Source organism: Leiobunum rupestre, chromosome 4 (genome assembly GCF_980474605.1).
Source record: "Leiobunum rupestre chromosome 4, qqLeiRupe1.1.hap1, whole genome shotgun sequence".
Lineage (NCBI taxonomy): Eukaryota > Metazoa > Arthropoda > Arachnida > Opiliones > Sclerosomatidae > Leiobunum > Leiobunum rupestre.
In genome coordinates this window covers 64,780,966-64,797,066 of record NC_143387.1, presented here as the reverse complement: position 1 = coordinate 64,797,066, position 16,101 = coordinate 64,780,966, and the positions used below count along the sequence as shown (strand labels likewise).

Here is a 16,101-nt window from a genome sequence, read left to right as displayed (position 1 = left end):
AACAATATTGCGTATATTTAATATGAATTTCATAATTCTGGAATGAAAAACGTTTTCCGTATTCGAACTAGACCCGGATGGCGGTCGTAGAAAGAAGCGGATTTTTCGAGGCTTAGGCCGGTGGCCGGCAAAGGCGCCAAGGGGTCAGTCGATAGGTCAATACGAGTGATTGAATGTCCGATAGCGTGTATGGGTAGTACACGGCGTGGGTGGGCGCTGCCTAAAGAGATGCCAGCGAACCAGAGAGAGGAGGAAAGATGGAGAAATCCAATGTAGTTCTCCTATATTCCATTTACTCTGGCCGGACTCGCAGGCAGCCTCTTCTATTCAGTCTCTGTATAGACAGTGACGACCCCCTCCTATTTGCTGGCCCCCTTTCGAAGATGAACCGGACCCGATTAATCAAACCAGAGGGTCCCACGAGGGTCCCCTCTTGGCCCCAGGGACCCGGCGAACCCCCCAACCCCGCAACAACCAGAAAAAAAGGGGGGAACGAATCATCCCTGAACCACCTCAACCCGCGAGGAGGATAAAAATGGGAGGTCAAGATGCAATGGCGGATGGACGGGGGCAACCAAATTGATCCGATTCGAGCCACCCCAACCCCATTCTCCCGCTGGACGTTGCCACCCGTTATTTCTCTTACGAAAACCTCCGTCCGAAAGAAGCCAAATAACTACGAGGGAGGCACGCGATAGCAATGAGTTTCATTGTGTCCAGTTTTGGGCCCGAGATTCCGAAAGAGAAGGTCCGAAATGTTCTATAAAAGAGAGGTCTGAGGCGAGGTGGGGCGGTCGGGGTGGCGAGCCTGAGAGTAGATTGAATAGAAAGTCGTTTATTGAAGAATGAAATCTCTTTAAGCCGTCGGGACGAGAAAGTTATAATCCAAAGGGGGAGCGGATTTAACGTTTTGTGTTTCTCTTCCATTTGGCGCGCTACTTTCTCCTTTCCGTATCCCTCCGCCGTCTTTGTCAACAGGCTGGAAATTTCCCACTTCCCAGGATGCCCTAAAACGTATTTGTAGATCTTGATGTCCGTGGATTTAAAGAAATCGGGGTTTTTGTCAACTTATTTCAAATGGTTGGGGAATTTGGTCCACCACGACTGGGAATATAACTTTGCTTTTTTTAACAAGAGCTCATCGATGTAGAGCAAAAACCAATAACAGGGTTGCCATAAGTCAGGGATAAGTCGGATAATTTTAAGAATTTGCGAAGGGGCAAAGAAATTTCAGGGAATTTAAATTGGTATGAATGATGTCTAAATTAATTATCGTTTTCAAACGTTGAATAAACGTTTTTAGTTAAAACCTAAGCTTTACACTAAAAATTAGGCTGAAGTAAATTCATTAACTTCTGATAAAAGTAATATATAAGTTAAAAATTCTCTAATTTTGGTCTTAAAAAGGTGAGGAAAAATTCCCACAAAATAGTTAGGGAATCCAAAAATATTGTGACAACCCTAGATAATGCGCTTCTACCAGACAGCGATTTTGTTTGTAAACATTGCGTTAAAAAAGTATGTATAATGACGTCACCAGAAAGCTGGCGATAAGGTATAAATGTTATAAATGTTTCTAGAGGGAAGCCGACCGTAACCTGGCAGTGGAGTCAGTGCGGGGAATGACTCGGCTGGCAGAGGAAGGAAGACTTTCAACTTACGTGTACCTTCAGCGGGGTCGAGCCTTTTCGCTCTTCTACCGTGTTTCGAGTTGTTATGTACAAACATGTTGTCCGAGACTGCCAGCAGAGGTCCGTCGACGCTGACTTGCGTCGAGATGATCACCTGCTTGACGTCAGAAAGAGAAAAACAAAAAACAAAGAGAGGTTTTTATAAATTACAATCAATGTTCACACCGCTTCAAACTTATCCTTTGCTATTACGATCAAAATTGGTTTGCCTATATTTAAGTAATAGTAGCGTCACCTGCGTCACTCTACCTATCAACCATGGCCAGATTTGAAGAGGGGAAATAAAGTACATAGAGGGGATAGTATCATTGTGTTTCGTCGCGCCATCTAACGACCACTAGTGAAACTAATATGATTCTTAGCGCGTAAATTGTGGTAGACTGAATAAAGGCTGTTAACTAGGACGCGACATCTATTGGATCTTAACAGTATATTATATATTTTGTTTAAATATTAAGATACTATCAGCGCTAAATAAGAAACCAAAATAGTTATATTGGTACCATAAAATAATTGGTTTTACATAATTTATTTTCTGTTGTTCGCGGTACTGGTACAGATGGCGCAAAAAGCACAGTGATATTTTTCCCCGCTGACGAACGAGATACACAAAACCGTAAATTTAATCTTACAATTTTATTATATTATATTACATAATTTATATTTATATTTTATATAATTTATATTTAGTTTGGAGTACAGGTATAGATGGCGCAAAACAGCACGGTTCATTTTTTATCCCGACTGACGAACGAGTCGCAAAAAAAACCAGTGAGTGCACCGACCTCCACATAAATAGATTCTGATCAAACTAAACGCGTAATAATATCACTACCGAACCGCGTGTTTATTCTCTATTGGGAAAGGTTTTTGTCTGCGGTGTTATTTTATACTAACAGTGCTAATCGAAGTGTTAATTACAACTTAGTATATTAAATACATCACCGTGGTTACCGGGAGGGGATGGTTATAGCAGGCTTTCCATTTCTTCCAATAATAATACACGCATGCGAGCCTAAATGGAAGCATATGGGTTCCAATTTTCAACGAACGATTTGATCTCACGCGAAGGCGACTCAAGCGTAAAAAGAGGAGAAGTATGATTAAAAGAGAGCCTGTTTTAATACTGGTCCCGAGTGTTGAGTCGCCGGCTTTTTAAACGAAGAGTAATTACTAGCAATTATATTTCGAGGTTACGAGTTTTCGCCCGCACGAATACTAGATGGCGCTTGTGAGGCGACGCCGCGAGAAATTATCGCGTGATCGTCTCTTTTTTTTTATTCTTTTTAAAGGTGGAATCCACCCTGCGCTAAATATAATATATAAAAGTGGCTGGCGTGACCTCATTATACTACCTTTTCTCATTTTGGCGTCCTAATCAGTTCTTAATGAGCACCCCCCTGTATGTTATTGGTAGGTGAAAAGTAGTCCAAATCTCCGGTAAATGTGCTTATCGTAAGGTCTGACATAGGCCGAACGTTAACTGCATCGTTCATTCGCGATGAAATGAAGTGGATCGTGTTAGGATAGTAGCGCCATCTTCGTTGTAAAAATTTCAACCCCAAATGTGTTCTAATCCTAGTTCTAACCCTAACCTTAAATTCAACAATGTATAAAATTTATAAAAGATCAATATTTCACTTATCAATTTTTTTTCATAAAATAAGTCTTACGTGGGAAAACAAACAGGTTAAAAGGCCATTGAATCATTGGATCACGTGCTTTACGAAGCGGGAATGTATGCCTGAGTCACGTGACGGAAGAGGAGGAGCTACCTGATATTCGACCCCAAATTTTTTAAACGATCCTGTGAACCTTTTATAAATACGTTTACGGCTCAAAATTCAAACTAACTATCCTCAGTGACGTAATTATTCTTACTAATCGCTAATTTTACGTTCTGATAAAATAATTCATCGTTATTTACAGTAAGGGTTAATTTTACGCTTTTAGTATTTAGGGCGAAATGCTTTTTGGAAATGCCTAGTTTAGGATATAACCACCAGAAGGATCTACTCGTAACAAAAAAGGTCTATGCCCTTACTTATAGTTATATTTTGTTGGGCTCTTACGCTTTTAGTCTAATTTTTATGCTTAAGTTAAAATTTTAAAGCTCATACAAAATCCTCAAAAATTAATCAAGATTTCAAAAATATTGTACTGTATGATTAAACTAAGCCAGCCAATTTTATAAATTTGGACTCCTCCCACCTTGAGAGCGCCATCTAACAATTACTAACAATATCAATGAAGTTTTAAAAATTGAACTAAAATTTAATTTTTTTATGTATGTAAAAATTCTAACAATTTAGAGAAACCCATAGAATTGCATGAGTGTGACCCGCTGGTTATCACACTTTGCAAAAGGCCTATAAGAAATGTTCTCCTCTCGCACTCGTATCACCATTTTATAAGAAAAAGATTTTTATATATATTTTTTTTCGCCATATAGGTATTTTACGTAAAGCTGGTTTTTTTTCGCTAAGCCTCGGTTTCAATTTTACCCAAAGGCCTATTTTATGAAGAAAAAACATAAAATCGAAGGGTGGGAGGGAAAAAGAGGTCTCCTCCAATAAAATGGTTATATTTTTGGCCCTTTGCTATAAACCTGGAATATTCGCGAAAGAAAGTATCCGTCGTAAATTTGCTACTATTTTGCGTTTTTACAACACAGGTCTGGTGGCTACAAACTTCTCCGCCATTGGCCCGTGGCTTGGTACGCTTGAAAATCCGATATCGGTCGAAAGTGTCAAGCGGTTGGCCATAAAGCAAACCCCGACTCTATTAGAGTGAAAGCACGCTAGAGGCTACTTAGCGATTTGCAGCTAGCAGGCGCTTGGTAGCGTTTTGAGGCGCTTCCAGAATCCAATCCCCCGTGATAGCCCTATCGCGTTGGTCGTTCCGCTGCCGGATAGAAATTGCGTTCAGTTACGATTTCTTCCTTTCCCCCAGCTTTTTTTCCCGATGTATTCTAGAATATTTCCATCACTTTTTTACCGTGTTCCTATTTTGATCAACGCCTGAAAGGTATAATAACCCCTTTTCCAATAAGTACCGTGTTAAAAGTCAGGACTTCGGAGATAGGATTAGTCATAATTGTACAATAGTTGACATTTCTATGGCTTTATTTCGGTACAGTGGCGCCATCTTTCGTCGCTCATTGTAGTTGAGTGTAATTTATTGCCTAAAGGAATGACGATTGTACGAAATAAAAATTGTAACTAGAGAAAACTAATAATTAAAACATTTAACACGTTTTAGTGCACATAACTATAATAATAATGATGTTATTTAAAAATATTTTACCAAATTAAAATGATAAATTAATCTTCAGCCTGATCAAAGAGGGGATTTGAACCCGCGATATTCCAATCGACAAAAGCTACACTAGGAATAGACTGTGGTGCAAGATTACAGTGTAAACGCAGTATTCGTCCGCCACAGTTATATAGTTCCACGTTGAAACTCTTTTGCTAATCTACTTTACTAAGCGTTCATACTATCACTGAATGGGATTATTTTAATCGTATCAATCTAAAGATTATCTCAATTTATTTTATGAGAAAAAAGGTAAAATTGTATTTCTTTCCAAGAGATAACGTAAGTACTCGTTAAACCCTGTAAATTAACTTATCCCTGTACACTGGTGTTGCGCGTGTCGAACACTTCTACAGGCGTTTTAAGGCGTACTAAAAATAGCCTTATCTGATACTTACACCAAAGGCTACGAAACCTTTGAATTTAATTTCGTTAAGTCTTGGGTAATTGTGCATTTTTAAATACCTAATTTTCTCTAAAGACGCTAAAAAAACGTGTAAGGGGTAATCTATAGGCGCATTAAAAATAAAATTGTCTAGATATCCTTTGCGAACAGTCCCTTTTTTTCCTTATCGACAAGAAGTGGGAGGGAATAGAGCGGACGATTTACAGCTAGCACCACCAAACGGACGTAAAAATCATATAACATTTTTTAACGTTTTGCGCGAAGGAGGAGTCAAAACTAAGATTGTCATCGCAGAACCCAGAGAGAAAGATATAAGAATAAAAAGAGGTGGGGGGGGGACGTCGATCCGAGGGGGTGGACAAAAAAAAAACAGATTTGGAATAGGGAAGGCGGGAAAGACGCGATATTTTATGTTGTGTTTTCACCCTCTACCCAGAGATGGCGCTAGAGGCGTCACTTTCTTTACGAGTCACCTGGGGATCTTCAAAGCGATAGAAAAAAGGGAGCCCTCAAAATCTCTCTCTCTTTTTTCGTTATTTTTCATTGGAAAGTGTTGCCAGACTCTTCTTTTTTATTCCCTTCATGCAGATCGAGTCGGTTCTATGGGGTGTTAAAAACTACCTCCTTCTCTCGCGCGAAATCGTTAAATACGAGCTACATTTTCCAAGCGGATGAATACGAGAGTGAAAAGGTCATTACGGGTTAGACCGTGCGGAGAAACGAGACTAATTTTTAAGGGTCTTCCCCTCCCAAACATGCTCTTTGACTGGTGTCATTTCGGTTATATTTACTTATGGATGAGGTTAAAGTAATAGTTTGAAAAATATAAAATATGAATTTGTAAAAACACTTGCCTGGAATCTGCGCATGTCTCGTGGGTTTCCCGCGTTTTTTAGGCAGTTCTGGTTGCATTTTAAAAAGAATTTTAAGAAGAACCTGCAAATATATTAAAAAATACGATTAAATTAATTTCCAAGTATAAAGGTTTTGGAAATATTATTATCTATCGTCAGATGGCGCTGAAAACCGAATATTCACATTTTATTTTTTAAATTCAGTCTGTATTTCCCCTTTATTTTCAGAGAAACAGTAGATTGTAACAAACAGAATTTGGTTTTTTCCACTAATTAAACTTAAAAATAAATTTGGAAATCTATTTATTTATTTTCAGATGGCAGTAAAAAAACAAAATCTTTAATTTCTTAAATTTCAGTCAGTATTTCTTTATTTATTTTCAGGGTAATAGTAGAATGTAGCCAAAATAGTCTATTCTTCTTAACTAAACTAACTTACACTTACCAAATATGAATTTCTAAACATTTTTATTTACTTTCAGATGGAGCTAAAACCAAATATTTTTTATTTTTAAAATCGCAGTCTGTTACTCTATATCGTTATTTTCGTAGAAATAGTAGACTATAACAAAAAACAGTCTATTCTTTTCAATTCTATGCAAATGTATCTTTGACTCGAAGAACTCTTTTTGGAATAAGGTTGACGGTATAAAAAAAGAGATAGATATATATATAACCCATCCCTCTAGCAGTCTTTCGCGGGAGCCCCCTTTCTCAAAATTCGTCCCTGGAGAGTTTCCGCTAATGACATCCAGATGGCAGCACGGAGCCCGTCTTCCGCATAAAGAGTGCCGTTCCTCTTTTCCCGCCAAATCCAGCTTAATCGCCAACATTCGTCATTCGAATGTGCGCAGCCCGGCAAAATGAGAGAAAGAGGGAACCTCTTCTCCGAATTTTGCAATTTACAATCCTTTAGTTTTCTCCCCTTATTTTTTGAATTCCTTCCAAGTTAACCTCCAAGCTTTGGTTAAGGCCTTTTGCGATGGTAATATTTCAACGTTGAAAAAGACCTCTTACGTTGATTTATCAATAGTGACAAGTTAAGGTGGCCACCCTCTCTTTCTCGTTTCGCCGTTGACCTTAAGATTATTTCTGGAAGGTTGTTAGACGGTATACACCCATTTTGACTAGCTATTTAAATAACAGATATTTTTACCGATGGAAAAGGAAGTGTCATGCTGAGATTGAAAGTTACCGTTTGTAATGTTTTTGAAAAGGTATTTCTATTTTTACAACGTTATATGATAGTACCATATGTAACATAATCACTCATAAGTATGCCATAAAAGCATTTTTGTTAATGAAACCTTGTTCACGGGATATGACGTAAATTACGTCACTTACAATTCCGTGACGAAATTCGCGTCATCAACTTTTCTGATGGGAAATGGAAGTTAGTGAAAATTCCTCGCGCGTTTCTGGCTTTGCCCATGTCAAGTTTAGTTCGTGCCTCGCGATCACATGATTTCATTTCCATGGTAACCTTTTCAATAGCGCATGGATTTTAAGCATTGTTGCATTTTGGGTCCGCTTAATGTATGTTCCGCGTGAAACAAGGTCTCATTGAATTTTTTTCAATGGAAATGTTATACAGAGGCATACTTATGAGTAATTATGTTACATATGATAGTACCTATAGGTATAGCATTAGCCTCTAGTACAATCACCGCATGCTTCGTATCGTAAGTTTATCTGCTTTTTAATCCCAAAAAGTAAACATAGATGGCGATCGTGTGTAGGAAAGAGTGTCTTAAGAAAACCGAAAGCAGAGGAACTTTCGCTTTGAAGTATGCCAGGCTCATTGTTGTTCTTAGATGTATCCAAATTACAGTACTAAAAATGTAATGCCTTAGACAAATAAACTACTGTACCCGAATCTAGACAGTGCGCATTGGTTCTTTTAGATCAACGCCGCTTGCAGCGCTACGGTGTCTGATACTGGAAAGATTTCCACCCAAATATTAAAAACGTGCGCAATATAATAAGCCAAAAACGTTAGGCCTAATATAATTTTAGCCACGTACTTTGCAATTGGATGGAAATTTTTCACGATTGTATCGGTAGAGGCGCTGACGGATATAATAATTAGAAGAATGTGGTTTTTGCTTACACCTTTCTAAAAATATTTCATTCTGAAAATATTTTTTATAAATTTGTAATATACAGTCATTTTTACATTTTACATCGTCAGTAAATATTACTTGGAATATTTGGAGTTTATTAAATTAAATTAAATGGTTATTTTTAATTTAATGGATAGTATAGGCTTAATTTAAAACCATCATTAAATTAAGCGTTTAGAACTTTTAAAAATACACAAGATTTAAGTCGTTTATGGGTGTCGGTCCTATTCTTTATTTCCTTTGTACTATTTTATTCCGTGGCAAAGGCTTAGAAACGAGGCCAGCCATAACCTCCAAAAGCGTTTCCAAATCTCTCTGGGGAGTCCAAGTCAGTTTTAAGGGGAATTAGGATCCAGGTTTTTTCACTCTTCCGGAAGAAAGAGGTGTAGAAAACCTGGGAAACGTACCGAAGACGTTAAAAATACGATTCTCGGTGTAGACTTTGCTTCTTTCTACTATAAACTAGCTAAGGCCTAGATTGTCTTTCTTCTGACCGCGAAAGAAGCCGTCCCGCGGGATTTTCAATTTATACGGCCGCGGCCATGATGGAACGTCGTAGCGCCATCTCGTGGCCCTCGTGTTAGCTTAGAAAATTAGGATTAGCTTCCCGAGCGTGACTAATCCGGTTTTTTAATCTCCTATCACCTTTTAATCCCTTAAAGCACTCATAAATCTTCATTTGATTTAGCGAAACGCATAAATTGATAAAGTTTGCCGTAGCACGGTGCATATTTTAAGGGAAAAGGAAGGAGGTGGGTTAGCCGCTTTTTACACACGACTGCAGCGCCCCTGACGGTATTCCTTTCGTTGGAACCGTCTCTGGAGAATTTTAGGCCTTGGCTAAATTTTTACATCCTCCGTTTTCCTTTTGCTTTCGGAAGAAAAATTTCTCCTTTGGATAAACAAGCTACTCAAAAAAAGGCGGGAAAATTTTCATCGTTCCCTTATTATTCAATTCCCTAATGCGATTAGTGCGCCATCTTCGTATAACCTCCGAAACTAAAAATGTGCGCAAAAAGAACTTGTGAGAAAGGTGAAATTTAAAAAAAAAAATCCGACATGCAAATGACGCTATAGGCCAAGGGTTTAAATTAAATTTCCAACCGCCAAAAGTTGGCATAATTCAATTGAATAACTTCAAAGCCGAGTGCAGGGTCCAAATCTATTGAGATTTAAAAAGATTTATTTAAATATATATTTACAAATATGCTCTCAATTTTTCCGTTTTTTTTTGTTCTTAATTTGGGCTCAAACTTTCGAGTTGATGTCTCTAAAATTAAAGCGGCATTATCGCTAAGCCTAATTCGGGCCTTGGCCGCCACTTTGAATTCTCAAAGGAACGAGAGAATAATTTTTTCCCGTTTACGTATTCCATACGAAATTAGGGCGCAAAAATGGTGCTGTTTTGTTTAAACTTTATTAGCTAAGCTAAGCCTAATTAAAAGGTGGGCGTGGCGTTACTAGCCAGAGACGGGACTCCCTCGGGATTGGCGTAGATTCAAAAAAGAATTGGGCGGCTCCCAAAGACGTGCTTTGTAATATAGAAAATATTTCGCCATTTTTCTTTTAGATCGTTTTAGCCACTATTTAAGCCTTGGCGTACGCTATTGTATTGAACTGTCTACGATTTAAGTGCTGGACATGAATCCTAAGGAAAAACCACATTGCATAGGTCACCAGCGCTCCTACCAAGAGAATCGAGAAACGTTTCCACTCAATAAAACGCACGCGCGATAAAACTTTAGACGTTGAGCTAAAGATATTGGGATTCAAGATTCGGGTCCAGTTATTTATTTGTCCAAGGTTGAACCATTAATTTATTTATTTATACCAAGAATGTATTTATTTATACTCAGGGAGAATGAATATGTCGAGATTATTTTTAGCGTTTCTCCAATTCCACCCGTTGGGGCCCCCGGTATGCTCCTCCGCTTTAATAAAATCAAATAATACTGCAATCTCATTGGTTCTTAGTAATTACGTTGTTCGACGCGATTAACGCTGCTGCGAGGACGCAAAAAATAAGACCGCCTCCTTCCCCCCCCCCCCTTAGCGTGACGGGGTTAGGGCCTCAACGTGTCCGTCGATAGTCTCGACATATTCATTCTCCCTGAGTATAAATAAATACATTCTTGTTTATACTAAAAGATTAGGACTCTATTGAGATGATCGGTCTAAATCACGGTCTATTTTTCGAATCAACACGCGAGAATGGGGTGAAAAAAAGTGCTACAATCAAGTCGGAAGGTGTAAGCTTTAGGGAGCCAATGAAATACCAGTTAATTTGAATTTTGATTGGGAAGGAGCTAAACATTGTCATTATTTGAGGGGTAGATCACTCTGTTACAAGATTAAAAATTTAATCATAATTTAAGAATTTTTAATATCATCAGGGCTAGGCTAATATCCAAGGCACCACCACCTTATGCCCAATTCATCTAGCGGATTTTAATGCCTTTAAATCAGGTGGCCTGTTACAATTCGTAGGAGGGTGGTGGCCAGCCCTTCATGTCACGCGAGCCAACAACTCCCTACACTCAATTTTTAAGCCAAAGCTACAGAATTGATTTTAATTAGATTTAGTGATACGAGGGTTTCCTAATAAACAACGGTGTGATCTGCCCTCGTCATTCTAATATAAGTATAAACATAAGTGTATAATATTGTTACATAAGTGTGACACTTCATATTCTTCACGTGCCAAAGTTTTACTGAGAGCTATTCACAAAACAGACTGCATTAAGGGCTTCGTCGCCGTTTTGCGTCCACTTTCTAACGCGTCACACGCAGCGTTTGACAGCGCCTCGCCAGGGGAAGATTTTCTTCTCGTGATGATTCCCCAAAGTGACAAACTTATGGAACAATATTATAGACTTATGGTATAAATAAATACTTTCGTGGTTGATGAATATATTTCCCACTATAGCATTTTAGTATTTTCAATCGGTATGAAAAAGGGGTGGCATTCTCTTTAAATGGCAGAGAAAAGTTTCCCCTCATCCGAAGGGGCGGTGGCAAGATGAGGAGGAGAGAATAGAATCTCCAAATAGATTTTCCCATCGGTCCTCTTTTCCAATCGGAAGCCCGGGAGCAGGGATGAGACGGCGGGGATGCTCGCGGCCAGACGGAATTTTCATAAGGAAGAAGCCGAAATCTCCCTATCTTTTTCCGTTTTAGGCCATCTCCGGCAAGCAAAAACAGTTTTCCATCCTGATCCTTTAAATCCATCCTGCCTTTATTCGTTATTCCGCGTATATAGTTGGGCTTTTCCATTACCACGATATATCGCGAGGATACGGATATCATTCTTAAATCGGGAGTACATTTATGATTCATAGTATTAAGGCTACTTGACAATACCTAAATACAGAACTATAGTTTTATATCTCGTCTAATATTATTTGTTTGAATCATGTTTCCATTGCACTTTCACAATACGTTTTGGAACAAATGCTTCATATAACGACTTTCTTAAACGATTAAACAGGAAAAATAAGGTTTATATATCAGTAAATATATTACGCGGTGTAATTTTTATATTTTACTTTATATAGCGGAGTGATACACGCGGTAAATTACCATCCGTGATGCGCTTTTGGTCGGAAGGTAGTACTTATTAGGTTGCGTGTTATATTTGTATAATCTAGATGGTTCGTAAGAGATATGCTACAGACTTCAGATAAAGGAAGATTTCTGAAGGTATTATCGGTAAATGTTTCACATTCCACCTGTAAAACGTGAAAACCATCTTTAGGTGGAAACAAAGCAACAAGGTTGAACTTTATATCATCAGTACCAATAAAATTTCATTCCAGAATGCACCTACAGTGTAGGAATAATGGAAAATTATTGTAAATATGTTTTGGAACTATGGTAAATTCGATATGGAAATTATCAAAAATATTTTCAAGCAAACGACCAACTCCTTTTGCCATTGGTGGAACTTAATTTCTCAATTTTTGGTATAGTAAAATAAGACGTAATTTCAACAATATTATATCGACCGAGACTCAACTAAAGTTGGAAATTTGTGTTTTTTTTCGCTAACCAGGGGTACACGAAGAATTAACGCTTTTTAAAAATTACGCTGCTAAATAAATAATAGGTTGTTAAAACTCTGTCTCGATTTGTTGAGTTGGAAAATTATAATTATCTGTATTTTTATTTAAACACTAAAAAAAATTACAACGTGCCACGTAAGCTCGACAGAAATATGGCGTTGTCTTAAAGTTGTGAAATATTCGATTCACTTTACTCACGACGTGGTTGTTCAAATTTCTAGAGTGCTCTGCTTAACCTCTCTATTGTAAATTACAATCTCTTCATTCTCCTCCAATCTTCCAACCATTTTGCACTTAGCAAATATATTATTTTTATTATTAAAAGAATAGGCCTATTTTAAAAGTCAACACAATTTTTCCACGAATTCGGAAGAAAGCTTAATTGCGATTATCATACAAACAAGAGATTGAAATAGCTCGCGTTATGTTTCAAAAAATAAAACACTTTTAGTTGATGTAGAGTTCGTAGATTTTCAGTCTTAATGCATCTTAATTTAAATTGTTTTATAATTAAATTTAACGACCTAATTTAAAATTTTTAAACATTCTAATAAAAATAATGAATTATCGACATATTACACTTTGAAACTGAAAATAAGCCGAGGTCAAAACCGATTTAAGCTCAGTTAATTGACAGCGATTTTATAATTAATCAAAATTTATTTTAATTTTATAAATGCACTGCCATCTATCGAATTGAAAAATAATTATTAGGGTGTTACGTTTCTCAACGAAGGGTCACATCGGCTAGCTCCGAAAACGTGTTAAGCTGTTTTATGTAAGATAATTTTTAAAGAGTATTTTTATAAGAATTTTTAAAAGTATTTTTCTGAGAACTTTTAAAGAGTATTTTAATGAGTATTTTTATAAGAATATTTAAAGCATATTTTTATAAGAATATTTGAAGTATATTTTTATAAGAATATTTAAAGTATATTTTTATAAGAATAATTAAAGTATATTTTTACAAGGATATTTAAAGTAAATTTTTATAAGAATATTTAAAGTATATTTCATAAGAAATTTTAAAGAGCATCTTGATAACATTTTTTTAATTCAATTTCTATTTTTACGCAAAGATTAAGTAAGACAATCATAACTGGGAAAGCTTTATACAAATATATATTGCCTCATTACAGTAATCGCGTATTAAATTCCTAACTCGTCCAAACATTATTTATGAAAAGAAGAGGTAGTAAAGAAAGAATAGCTGAAATCCAATTTTTATGGCATTTAAAATCTCGTCTTAGTTTGTGGAGTTTTACGATGCCTATAAATAATTTAAAAAGCTGTCCTTAAAATAAATACATTTTGAAAAGACGGGAGATATTTGTTGCTCCGGATAATAAATTTGCGTCTCTCTCATCCGCTGTTTATTCGTGGGAGCGCCGTGTATTTTTTAGCAGACGAGCGGCGTGCAAACAAATAAACATGTCAAAAATGAGCCACGAGAGGGCGCTTTAAACCTCGACTGAGACGGGGGGGGGGACTACACGAAAGGCAAGACGGATGAGGGGGGGGCTGTGGGGGGTGCCAGGGAAGCCCTAATTTTTAATGGGCAACAGTTATTATGTGGTAACCGGAGACGAGGCCTCGGACTAGGGTCAATTGGGGGTCAAATAAACAGCGGATCATCCCCAGTGATAAACGCCATCCGGAAATGCTTATTATTTACTTCCGCTTACGGAAACGTTTCATAGTTATTAGGCTGGACAGCCCTGATTCTTATCCCGAATTTTATTAACGAATTTCTATTACTCTCTGACAACATACGCTCATATCACGAAATTATTATTTCGCTACTTATGTTATTAAGATAAATTTAAAAATATATAAAATTTTAATTAACAGATAGTAATTTAAATGTGTATTTAATAGTAATAATTTATTTATTGAACTCCTAATAATTATGATTAAATTAATAACGATTTAATCATTTCAATTATCTATATAATCATTTTAATCACGGTTTAATTATTAAAACGGTAATTTGATTATTTAATCGTGACTTAAACATTTAATCATGATTTATTCTGATTAAAAATGTAATTATGATTTCATCCATTTATCATTATTCCATCCATTTAATCATGATTCCATCCATTTAATCATGATTCCATCTATTTAATCATGATTCCATCCATTTAATCATGATTCCACCCATTTAATCATGATTCCACCCATTCAATCATGATTCCACCCATTTAATCATGATTCCACCCATTTAATCATGATATCATCCATTTTATCCTGATTTCATCCATTTAATCAACAACCTTTTTCAAATATGGCTTTTAGACTTGCGTAACGTGTGCTCTCATATTCTAGTAATATCTTGACTAGACTAGGATGCAGACGGCAGTTCTAAATAATAAAATATGGTCAGCCATGACCAACTACTAGCATAATAATTTTTAGTTTTTCGAGAAGGCGTCAACTCCTGAAAGTTGTATGTTTCTATATTGAGTCTTAACCCTTGAAAGACTCTTGCCGGCATTACCTAACGGATCAGTTAATTAAGTTAAATAGTTGTTCTAAATTAACCTACGTATTCTTCATAATTTAATTAATTATAATTTTTTGATAACATGATATTTTACATTTCAAATAGATAGCTGTATGGAAACGGGTTTTTACCATTTACCGTGGTAAATGGCACGGGAATGGGAAAAAATAAACCAAATGGAATTGTTTCAATGGGAATGGGCTGGATTGCTAAATGTTACCAAAACAAAGTGAGTTTTGATATCCTAAATTCAACACCAACGGTAATCAAGGGAATAAGGTAGGACAAGCGCTTTATTAGTCGTAGTTATAAAGGTCGCAAACCCAGCAGGACCTTTGGTCTCGCGGGGTCTTCTCAAAGTATCACTAACGAGGCGTAGTAAGCCCGTGTTTGAAAAGCTGTCAAATCTGGGGGACTTCTGCTTACTGTCAAAAATACTGGCTGAATGGGGCATTACCCCGAACTATACCGAGCCACTTTCAGTATTTATTATGGCGCCATCTACGGCAGTTTGTAGAAAGGAAATTACATACTATTCATTTAGGTTTTCTAATGGTAGATGATGTATAGTCAGACTTTCCGTAGATTGTATTACTGAATACACCACCTAAATATTTATTATCGCGCCATCTATGGCAGTTTTTAGAAAGTAAATAATATTTAAGTTTCGTAAAAGCGGAAGAGAAAGGTTAATTTATATACTATTCATTACTATTTTTTTTATAGTCAGACTTTTCGTAGAATTTGTTATCGCGCCATCTATGACAATTTTTAGAAAGTAAATACTATTTACGTTTTGTAAAAACGGCATAAAAAGAAATTTACATAATACGCATTTATCTTTAATAATAGTATATTTCACTGCACTTGCGCACACGACATTACTAAAAACGACACATTAATATTTATTGTGGCGCCATCTACGGCAGTTTTTAGAAAGCAAATACTATTTAGTGGCGCCATCTACGGCAGTTTTTAGAAAGCAGATACTATTTAGTGGAGCCATCTACGGCAGTTTTTAGAAAGCCAATACTATTTAAGTTTCGTAAAAACGGAAGATAAAGTTAATTTATATACTTTTCATTTCTTTTTTCCGCTACAAGGTTACCAATCTTTCTGATAACCAAATTTCTTGCCAAATT

General features: G+C 36.6%; 1 protein-coding gene across 3 annotated transcripts in view; it reads right to left on the bottom strand.

The window, feature by feature from the left end:
- The window catches only part of kn (EBF transcription factor knot), a 96,051-nt gene that overhangs the window by 8,560 nt on the left and 71,390 nt on the right, over positions 1-16,101 (bottom strand). For 2 of the 3 annotated variants that reach the window (XM_090172500.1, XM_090172501.1), the window contains exons 7-8: positions 6,270-6,351; positions 1,662-1,785 (exon numbers count right to left, since the gene is read on the bottom strand). In XM_090172500.1, coding sequence (XP_090028626.1) covers positions 1,662-1,785; positions 6,270-6,351 — 206 coding nt within the window. The remainder of the gene's footprint in view (positions 1-1,661; positions 1,786-6,269; positions 6,352-16,101) is intronic. The other variant, XM_090172502.1, reaches the window with a different exon arrangement.